The 10,710-nt window shown below is 71.3% G+C and overlaps 2 protein-coding genes across 2 annotated transcripts; one reads left to right on the top strand and one right to left on the bottom strand.

Moving 5' to 3' along the window:
* Nucleotides 1-266: 266 nt before the first annotated feature.
* Nucleotides 267-1,560, top strand: GRN (granulin precursor). The gene is made up of 3 exons (XM_080369784.1): nucleotides 267-578; nucleotides 998-1,291; nucleotides 1,380-1,560. Exons 1-3 carry the CDS (start codon nucleotides 282-284, stop codon nucleotides 1,497-1,499), a joined length of 711 nt encoding a protein of 236 aa, XP_080225910.1. The 5' UTR covers nucleotides 267-281; the 3' UTR covers nucleotides 1,500-1,560.
* Nucleotides 1,561-1,792: 232 nt separating this feature from the next.
* Nucleotides 1,793-10,664, bottom strand: FAM171A2 (family with sequence similarity 171 member A2). The gene is made up of 9 exons (XM_080369781.1): nucleotides 10,433-10,664; nucleotides 7,782-8,009; nucleotides 6,265-6,357; nucleotides 6,012-6,170; nucleotides 5,739-5,915; nucleotides 5,498-5,614; nucleotides 5,224-5,350; nucleotides 2,572-3,846; nucleotides 1,793-1,984 (listed from the first exon to the last, which is right to left on the bottom strand). Exons 1-9 carry the CDS (start codon nucleotides 10,530-10,532, stop codon nucleotides 1,930-1,932), a joined length of 2,331 nt encoding a protein of 776 aa, XP_080225907.1. The 5' UTR covers nucleotides 10,533-10,664; the 3' UTR covers nucleotides 1,793-1,929.
* Between the last annotated feature and the right edge of the window lie 46 nt (nucleotides 10,665-10,710).

The following is a 10,710-nucleotide window of genomic DNA, read 5'->3' as shown; positions in this document are numbered from 1 at the left end:
AGGCCCCTTCGCCGGACCCCCAGTCAGATCCCCTTTCCTAACTGGGATCAGTTTAGAGCTCCAGTAGTGGGAAGTGGAGAAGGGACATGAGGCCACTGGGATGCTCAGGGACCTTCGTGTGCCCCACTGGGTGGGGCCAAGAGCAATGGGGGGGGGGCCCGTATCCACCCCTCCCCCCCTGCAAAGTGGGCACGGAGCCAGGCTGGGGTGGGGGACAGGGACAAGGGAGGGCAGGAGCAGGCAGGGAGGGGGCACGGTTTGTCCCCCTGGGGCCCCCAGGCATGGAGCTGGGGGTCCCTGGGGGGGTGTGGGGGGCTGGGCTCAGTCCAGACCACCTTTCTTGCCCCCCCCAGGCCGTCTGCTGCCCCGACCACGTGCACTGCTGCCCCCAGGGCTACACCTGCGACCCGTCGGGCAGCTGCCTGCAGGAGGGGGGGGCCCGCCGGCCCTGGGTGCAGAAGACCCCTGCCCTGTCCCGGGGGGGGGACGTGAGGTGTGACGAGAAGACGAGCTGCCCGGATGGGAGCACGTGCTGCCGGCTGAGCTCGGGCGCCTGGGGGTGCTGCCCGCTGGAGCAGGTTTGGGGGGGGGTGGGGAGGGGGTGCTCTGGGGAGGGGGCATGGGAGGGGGGGGCTGTACCAGGGCACAAGGGGTTGGGGATAGAATTGGGGGGGCTGGGGCAGAGCAGGACTCTGCGGTGTGGCCCTTTGGGGGGACAAGCAGGGCTGGGCGAGGGGGTGGTACAGGGATGTGGGACACCCCCACCTCCATCACTGTGCCCCCCCCCCATGGGGGTCTGTGGGGACAGAGTCTGGCACAGTCCCTGGGGCTGCTGCTGGCCACGAGCAGGGCTGGGGAGGGGGTACACGTGGTTTGGGGGGGTCAGGGTGGCACCCAGACACCTCAGTCCCCCGTGTACCTGGGTCCCCCATTCAGCCCAGCCTCTTCCCACCCCCCCGCCCCCCCCCCCCCCCCCCCCCCCCCCCCCCCCCCCCAGGCCGTCTGCTGCAGGGACAACCAGCACTGCTGCCCGCGGGGCTACACCTGCAACGTGGCCACCCAGAGCTGCGAGAAGCTGCTGGCACCCACCCTGCTGCTGCGAGCGCCCACCTCCCCATTCCGGACACCTGCACCCCCCGGCCTGGCCCCCCCCCGGCCCCCCGCCCTGCTGCGAGCTGCCAGCACCGAGCCGGATGCAGCCGTGCCCTGCGATGCTGCCCGCTCCTGCCGCGGTGGGCAGCGGTGCTGCCAGAGCCGGGGGGGCTCCTGGGGGTGCTGCCCCTTCACCCAGGTTAGTGGAGGGGCACCAGGGTGGGGGGGGGTCTGTGTGGCGTCACCCCCCACCTCAATCCTTGCCCTCTTCCCCTGTCTCTCTGCAGGGCTCCTGCTGCTCAGACGGCCGTCACTGCTGCCCTGGGGGGTCCCGCTGCACTGGGGGGGGCTGGGGGTGCAGCCCCCAGCGCTGGGACCTACCTGCACCCCGCAGGGTGCTGCTCTGATGTCCCCGGGACGCCCCCCCCCCAGGTACCACCACTCAAATAAAAAGGTTTCTAGGACAAATCGCATCCCCTGGCTCCTTGGGATGGGGGGGGGGGGGGGATGGTGGGGGGGGGATGGGGCAGAACTGAGGTGGGAAGCAGAGGCAGAGGGTTTTTTTGTTTGGTTTTTTTTTTTTCTTTTTTTTTTTAATATATTAATGCCATCTAACAACAGGCAGGGCCACGCAGGCAGCGGCTCCCTGCCCAGCCTGGCCGGGGGCAGGCAGGGCCCGGGGGGGGGGATCCCCGTGCCCCCCCCACTGCTAGCCCAGCCCCCGCTGGCCCCTCTTCATCCTCGCCACGTAGAAAACGTTTAGAAACACGATTAAAATCCAAAGCCAAGAGTGGGGGGATGAGGTTGGGGGGGTAGCCCCCCCCCCCCCCCCAGCTCCTACGGCAGCTTGGAGGCACCGCTGGCCCGGGGGGCACTACCGGCCCCCCCCGCCCTGCAGGGACACAAGTGGGGACACGCCTCAGGACTTGGGGGGCTGTGGAGGGGCCATGCAGGTCTCAGCCCCCACCCCCAAAGGACAGGGAAGTGATTGGCAATGTCGGGGGGGGGGGGACAGGGGCAGGACAGGGTGATGGTGGCAGCAGGGTGGGGTGGTGGCCCGATGGCAGGGTCAGGGGAGGGGACAGTGATGGGACAGGACAGGAGGGTGGCAGGCTGGGATGCTGGTGGCAGGAGGGGACAGTGGCGGGACAGGACAGGGTGGTGGCAGGGGAGGGACAGGACAGGGACAGGACAGGGTGATGGCAGGAGAGGACAGGAGGGTGGCAGGCTGGGATGCTGGTGGCAGGGGAGGGACAGGACAGGGTGGTGGCAGGATGGGATGGTGGCAGGGGAGGGACAGGACAGGGTGATGGCAGGAGAGGACAGGACCGGTGGCAGGCTGGGATGCTGGTGGCAGGAGGGGACAGCGGCAGGACAGGACAGTGACGGGACAGGACAGGGTGGTGGCAGGATGGGATGCCAGCAGCCGTCCACCCCCCATCCCACCCCCCATCCCCCCAGCCCCCCCCCCCCACTCACTTGACATTGAAGACCATCAGCGGCCGCTCCTCCCGCTTCTGCCAGGGGCTCTTACGGTCGCCCCCCTCGTCCCCCCCCTCGGCCGCCTCCGCCAGCACCTCCTCCTCAGGGCTGGTCAGGGAGTCTCGGGGGGCTTCGCTGGCACTGCTGCGCCCACTGCCCCCCCCTCGCCGCCCCCCGCTCCCCGCCTCCAGCAAGGGGGCCAGCGAGCTGTCCTCGGGGGAGGCAGTGGGCAGGGGGGGGCGAGTCCCTACGTCCTCCCCCCCACCTCCCACTCCACGGGGGAGGCGGGGGGGGGGCGCGGGGCCGGACCCCCTCTCGCTGCCCTGCAGGTCGATGTAGGAATGCCGGACCTGGGAGGAACGGCCGTCCAAGGAGACGAACCAAGCTCGGGGTGGGGGGGGCCCCCCCAGTTCTAGTAACTGCTGCCCAGCCAGCGCCTGCAGCTCCCCGTTGAGCTGCGCCACCGCCGACCCGTCCAGCAGCACTGGGATGGCCACCGAGCCGCTCACCGGCTGGGGGGCACGAGCCCCCCCCCAGTTTTCCCCTTCCTCAAACGGCTGCCCAGCGGACGGGGGGGGCGGTGGGGCCGCCGTCGCCGCCGTCGAACCGGGTCCCCCCTCGGTTTTGGGGGGACCCTCCGGTTCGCCGGGGGCCAGGCGCATGTAGCGGGCGGGAATGAGGAGGGTGGGCATCACCCCCCGGTAGACATCCTCCGGCCCCCCACCCCGGTCCAGGGGGCCGCAGAGGAGCAGGGGACCCGGGGGGGCCAGCGAGGGCGGGCGAGGGGGGGGCTCGGGCAGCGGGTGCTCGCTTGGCTGCCCCCCATAACGGGAAAACACGGGGGGCGAGGGGGGCCGGGGTGGGAAAGAGGGGGTCCCCCGGGGGTGCTCGTCCGGCAGCTGCAGCCCGTCCACCGAGCGGGCAGCCCTGAGGCCGAAGGCTTCGCCGGGGCGCCCATAGTCCTCCGGCGCGGGGGGGTGCCGGCGGCGGGGGGCCAGGGTGCCGGTGGGGGTCCGGGGGCCGGCGCGGAGCTGGGGGGGGGCTGGCGGTTGGAAGAAGTCCGGCCGGGCGGTGGGGAGGTCCCGGGTGGCGGGGGGCAAGCCCGGGGTGGGGAGGTCGGTGTCCCCCCCCGAGGAGGCCGTCTCCAGGTGGCTGCCACCGCAGAGCAGGTCCAGCTGGGACACCGAGGTGGCCTGGTCCCGCCGGGCAGCGTCCAGCGGCCCCGGCAGCGGCAGCTTGCGGTGCTGTGCCCGCGGCTTCAGGCACCGCCGCCTGCGGGGACACGGCGCGGGGTCACCCCGGGGTGGCACGCGGGGGCTGGGGGTCCCGCTCCCCCCACAGCCTCCCTCACCTGCTCTAGGGGGTGAGAGGAGGGGGCTCCAGCCTGCTACAGGGGTGATGCTCCCCCCCATAGCCAGCTATAGGGCACCCAGGGGTGCTACGGAGCGGTGCTCCCCCCATAGCCAGCTATAGGGCACCCAGGGGTGCTACGGAGCGGTGCCCCCCCCATAGCCAGCTATAGGGCACCCAGGGGTGCTAGGGAGTGGTGCCCCCCCCATAGCCAGCTATAGGGCACCCAGGGGTGCCACCCCATAGCCAGCTATAGGGCACCCAGGGGTGCTAGGGAGTGGTGTGTATCCCCATAGGCAGCTATAGGGCACCCAAGGGTGCTAGGGAGCGGTGCCCCCCCCCCCATAGCCAGCTATAGGGCACCCAAGGGTGCTAGGGAGCGGTGCCCCCCCCCCATAGCCAGCTATAGGGCACCCAAGGGTGCTAGGGAGCGGTGCCCCCCCCCCCCATAGCCAGCTATAGGGCACCCAAGGGTGCTAGGGAGCGGTGCCCCCCCCCCATAGCCAGCTATAGGGCACCCAAGGGTGCTAGGGAGCGGTGCCCCCCCATAGCCAGCTATAGGGCACCCAGGGGTGCTAGGGAGTGGTGTGTACCCCCATAGGCAGCTATAGGGCACCCAAGGGTGCTAGGGAGCGGTGCCCCCCCACAGCCAGAGCTATAGGGCACCCAGGGGTGCCCCCCCCATAGCCAGCTATAGGGCACCCAGGGGTGCTAGGGAGCGGTGCCCCCCCCATAGCCAGCTATAGGGCACCCAGGGGTGCCCACCCCTATAGCCAGCTATAGGGCACCCAGGGGTGCTAGGGAGCGGTGCCCCCCCCACAGCCAGAGCTATAGGGCACCCAGGGGTGCTAGGGAGCGGTGCCCCCCCCACAGCCAGAGCTATAGGGCACCCAGGGGTGCCCACCCCTATAGCCAGCTAAAGGGCACCCAGGGGTGCTAGGGAGCGGTGCCCCCCCATAGCCAGCTATAGGGCACCCAGGGGTGCTAGGGAGCGGTGCCCCCCCCCATAGCCAGCTATAGGGCACCCAGGGGTGCTACGCAGCGGTGCCCCCCCCCTAGCCAGCTATAGGGCACCCAGGGGTGCTAGGGAGTGGTGCCCCCCCATAGCCAGCTATAGGGCACCCAGGTGTGCTAGGGAGTGGTGCCCCCCCATAGCCAGCTATAGGGCACCCAGGGGCTCCAGGCAGGCAGTGCCACCCCCCACACACCCCCCATACCCAGCTATAGGGTGCCGACGGGGGCCAGGCAGGCACGTGCCCTGTCCCCCCCCAGCCGCAGTCGTCCCCCAGGGGTGCTGACCTGCAGTAGTAGATGAGGAGGCAGAGGAGGATGAGGACGAGCAGGGCCAGCGCGCCCAGGATGGTCAGCAGGAAGATGGTGTGGTAGGTGGTGATGTCCGTCACGCCTGCCGCCATCGCCACCAGCCCTGGGGACAGCGGGGTCAGCCACAGCACGGGACCCACCAGCACCCCATGGGGTGGGTGTCCTCCCCCTCCCACCCCAGGACAGCCCCTCCCCAGGGCCAAGGGGACAGGGGGACCCAGGCTGGGGGCACCGATGGGTGTCACCCTACCTGTGCTGGGAGAGGGCAGAGCTGCCGCCCAGTATCCCAACTGGGAGGAGACGAAGGTCCAGTAGAGCTGCCGGCCTTCCTTACGGATCAGCCCCGTCCCGTTACGGACCCACAGCCCTGCAGGGAGACACATCCATCCCCCCGCCGCGGGCTGAGACCCCCCAGCCTCATCACCCCCACCGCCAGCCCCCCCAGCAGGAGCTGTGCCACCCCTCTGCCACCCCCCTCAACCAGCGCTCACCGCTCTTGGGGTCAAACCTCCAGGCCGGCACGCTGGTGGCCACCACTGGCCCGGCGTCGGGGGCCAAAGGGACGGAGAGATGGACGGGGCCGGCCAGCGGCACCTCCGTCCCGTTGCCGGTGAAGAGATGGACGCTGAGAGCCGCCACGGGTGCCAGCTCCAGCCAGGTGGCATTGGCTGTGGGGATGAGCGACGGGGACATGCGTATGGGGGTGACCTCGTGGCATCCCCCCCCGCCCCCCCCCCCAAGCCCCCCATGGTGTCCCCCCGTACCACTGCCGCCCTGCTCGGCGCCCAGGAAGGCGGGGAAGGCGCGGGCCAGGCTGGGGCCGGTGGCAGCGGTGAGGGACGCGGCGAGCTGGCTGTACGTGGAGCTGCGGGGCAAGCGGGCTGCCCGTCGTGGGAACTGCGCCCACGGCTGCCCACGGGCACCTGGAGGGGGACAAGGTGGGTGGCAGCACCCAGGGGTGACGGTGGTGTCACACACACGTCCCCGTCCCCCCCCACCTCCAGCCGCATCACTCACCTGGGGATCCCAGGAGGATTTGCACCAGGTCCTCGTAGAGGATAAGGGTGGCGGGACGCTCGGGGAGCAGGTAGAGGCTGATGGAGGCGTAGACTGCAAGGGGGGGGGTGATGGGGAGGACCCCGAAATACCCTCCCCGACCCCCCAGGCTGGGGGGGGCTGGGGAGGGTGGGTGCTGATGGGGAGAGGGGGGTGATGGGCCCCGCAGAGCGGGTGGGGAGGGGGAATAGGGCAGCGGGGGCGGGGGGTGGACATGGAGACGGGGTACACATGGGGACAGGAGGGGACAGGCGGTGGCAGGCAGTGGGCGGGGGGGGGGCGCCCCATGCACACCCCCAGCCTGGCACGTCCATGCATGTCCCCAGTCCTTGCATACCCCAAACCCTGCGTGCCTGCTGCACCCACCCTTGCACACCCCCCACCCTTGCACACCCCCCACCCTTGCACACCCCAAACCCTGCGTGCCTGCTGCACCCCATCCTTGCACACACCCCATCCTCCACACTCCCATATCCTTGCACACTTCCCCATCCTTGCACAACCCATCCTTGCACACCCAAACCCTGCACACCTGCTGCACCCCATCCTTGCAGACACACCCCATCCCTGCACACCCCCCTGATCCTTGCACCCCCCCGCCTCCCAGTCCCTGCGTGCCACCGTGCCCTCGCACCCCCAGAGTCCTGGCACACCCCTGCACAGCCCAAGTCCCACACGCACCCCGCTCCTTGCGCACACCCGCATCCCCAGCCTCACCCGCCACATGCACCCCCACCCCTGCACCCCCCATCCTTGCACACCCCCCCGCTGAGCACTGCCACATGGCCCACCCCCCCAGGAAGGTGACCCCATCGACGCCACCCCGCAATGGCCCTGGGGACAAGGGCTGGCACCCAGCCCAGGGACACCCCCACCCCCCCGCCCTGGGATGGGGGTACCTTGGGGCCACCAGGACATGGTTAACTCCTCTCAGAGGGGCCTGAGCCCCCCAAACACCCCTCTGTAAGGGACGCCCCCTTCCCAAAAAGTCTTTGAGGTCCCCAGGAAAGGACTGAGGTCCCAGGAAGGGACTGGGGGTGCCCAGGAAGGTATCAAGGACCCCCAGGAAGGGATTAGAGCCCCCTTAGAGTCATCCCCCTCCCACTAAGGGAGGAATGAGGGACCCCATCAAGGGCTTGGGCCCCTCCATATGGGATCAAGGCCCCCAGTAAGGGACCAGTTCCCCCAGTAAGCCATCAGGAACCCTGTAAGAGATCGGAGTCTCCCACAAGGAGCCGACTCCCACAGTGAAGACCCAGGGCCCCCAGTAAAGGACTGTGCCCCCCCATAAGAGCTCAGAGCCCCCCAGTAAAGAGTTGGGGTCCCCCATAAGGGTTCAGACACTCCCAGCAAAGAGCTGGCGTCCCCATCAGGGCTCAGACCCCCCCCAATAAGGACTGGGGACCCCCGTAAAGGCTCAGAGCCGCCCAGTAAGGCACTGGGTCCCCCATAAGGGCTGGGGGGTCCCAGTCACTCACGCGGCAGCTTGTTGACGCGCCAGGGGACGGAGGCGGTGACGTAGCCGCGGCGGGCAGCGGTGACGAGGACCCAGGTGCCCAGGCGGTAGGGGACGGGCAGGATGGCGGTGCCCTCGTGGTCAGTGATGCCAGCCGCCAGCGAGCTGCGGTTGCCGAAGACGTCCAGGGTGGCCTGGGCCAGCGGGGCCAGCGTCCCACTCTCGTACACCTGCACCTTCAGCAGCACCTCTGCGGGGACACAGGTGACACGTGGGCGCGGGCACGGGGCACCCCCCATGCCGACAGGTACCCCCCAGGCGTGCCCTGCGGGTGGGACGACGGCACCATCACAGCCCCATCCCGGTGGGTCATGGCCACCACCCTGGTGGGTCACGAGCACCATCCTGGTGGGTCACAGGCCACCGTCCCAGCAGGGTGGTGGGACCCATCCCAGCGGGTCATGGCCACCACCCTGGTGGGTCACAGGCCACCATCCCAGCAGGGTGGTGGGACCCATCCCAGCGGGTCATGGCCACCACCCTGGTGGGTCACAGGCCACCACACCATCCCAGCGGGTGGTGGGACCCATCCCAGCGGGTCATGGCCACCACTCTGGTGGGTCATGGACATCATCCTGGTGGGTCACAGGCCACCATCCCAGCAGGTGGTGGGACCCATCCCAGTGGGTCATGGCCACCACCCTGGTGGGTCATGGCCACCACCGCAGCCAGGTCATAGATGCCACCCTACAGGGCAGCGGGCACCTCGCTGGCAGGTTTGTGGGTACCATCCCAGTACAGCAGTGGGCACCGTCCTGGGGGGGGGGGGGGGGGGTGTGCTCCCCTTGCACCCACCCTGTGCCCCCCTTGAAGCAGGCGGATGGGGGGGGGGGGGTTACCACACCAGAGTGCCGTGCCCATGCGGGTGGGTACACCCAGTCACGTCCCTCCCACGATACCCCCCCACCCCCCCCTCCCAAGGCCAGTCAGGGTGCAACCCACCGATGTCACAAGTTCAGGGTGGGGGGGTCTCCACACCCATAAGCCCCACCAGCAGCCCAGGGCCGGGTCTCAGATGCAGTGCAGGGGTGGGCACAGCTCAGGGGGGGACCCCACCGCCGCCCGTGCCCCCGGCCCCCCCGTGCCGTCGCCATCCTGCGCATGAGCCCGCAGCCCTTGGCAGCCGGCCCGGCTCGGCGCCGTCACCCTGGCAACGACCTCCTTCATCCCGCGGCCCCGGGCGCTTTCGGGACCCCGTGTCCCCCCCTCCCGGCAGCATCCTGACCCCCAAAAGCCCCCACCCCGCAGGGCAACCCGACCCCCCACCCCCCAATCTCAGCCCAGATGTTGCCCAGATGTGGCCATGGGCAGGGGGAGGAATTTGCAGCAGCTGCTTCGGCAACATGCTGGGCGGGGGGGGGGGGGGGGGGGGGGGGGGGGGGGGCGGGGGGGCGCTGGCGGCGTCCCCCCACATAGCAGGGACAGCCGCACCCGGGGGGCAGGAATGTCCCCGCGGCCACATGCCGGTCACCCGCAGCTGCCGGGGGACAGCTGGCACCAAGGGCCACCCCCGGTGTCCTCCGGAGGAGGGGGATACAAGGTGCCAGCCCCAGGGTGGGGGGCATGGCCTCCCCCTCTCTGTCCCCATGGGTACAAACCCCCCCTTCCCCATCACCGAGGGGCCCACAGGGGTTGGCACAGCCACCGTGGGGCACGCCGGCACCTCACCAGTTCCCAGTGCCTCCCAGTACAGCCCCAGGGTCCCAGGATGGGTGGGCGGTGGGGTGCCAGGCCCCGGGGTGGCTGTGGGACCCAGGCGCCGGGCCCTGCGCCCCCTCCTCGCTGCCACCCCACAGGGACAGGGACGGGTGACGGCAGCGGGGAGCTGAGCCAGGGCTGGGACCCCCGAGCCCCCTGCCCCTGCCTCACCCCCGGTACACCTCGCCCCGGCACAGGGGCGCTGCCAGGAGGGGGGGGCGGGCTCGCGGGGCGTCGCGGGAACCCCAAAGCGCCGCGCCGCACCCCAAGGCCCACCCTGCCCGCTGGGAGCAGGTGCCTGCAATGGGGTGACCCCTGCACCATGCCCAGGGTGCCCCCCCACCCACTATTCTGCACCCCAGGGTGCTGCTCAAGACCCCAGCGCACACTCCCACCCTCCCGTACTCCCTGGCCTGGGACCCCCACCCATCATGCTGCACGCCCTGGCACTGCCCGGCTCCCCCACCCACCCACCCATCCACCCACCACCACCACCACCACCTCATGGCCTGGGACCCCCACCCACCCTCCTGCCCCACCATGCTCTGCCCAGGACCCCCATCCACCATCACGCACCCCACGGCTGGGGATTCCCACCCTCCCTCCCACCCCCCAAGCTTTGCCCAGGACCCCCACCCGCTGGCCCGGGCCCCTCCGCACCTCCTGCACCCCCAGGCGCACCCCAGGGCCCCCGCCCAGCACCCTGACGCCCACCGGTGGCCCGGACCGCCGCGGGGGGGGGGGGATGGATGGACAGCCAGCCGGGCGGGGGGGCAGCCAGCCGGGCGGGGGGCGGCCCCGGGGGGCGCGGAGGGCCCGGCAGGCGGGGGTGGGGGAGCCGGCGGGGCCGGCGGGGGTCGGGGCGGGGCGGGGCGGGGGCGGGCGCCTCCCCCCGCACACAAAGGCCGCTCTCACCGTGCGCTCCCGGCTCCGCCGCGCCCCGCGCCCGCCGCCCGCCCGCGGCCACCAGCAGCAGCAGCACCGGCAGCGGCGGCAGGAGGCGGCGGGGCCGCATGGTCGCTCCGCGCCGTTACCCCGCCATGCCCGGCCCGCCCGGCCCGGCCCGCTCCTCCCGCCGCCGCCGCGGGGACCGGGCTCCACCTGCCGGAGCCGCCGGGCACGGCCGCCCGCCCCGCCCCGCCCCGGCCCCGCCCCCCCCACCGGCCCCGCCCCCCACCACCGGCCCCGCCCCG

The sequence above is a fragment of the Falco punctatus genome, assembly GCF_963210335.1.
Source record: "Falco punctatus genome assembly, chromosome: 19".
In the NCBI taxonomy this organism is placed as follows: Eukaryota; Metazoa; Chordata; class Aves; order Falconiformes; family Falconidae; genus Falco; species Falco punctatus.
This window is presented reverse-complemented; position numbering and strand designations above follow the sequence as displayed.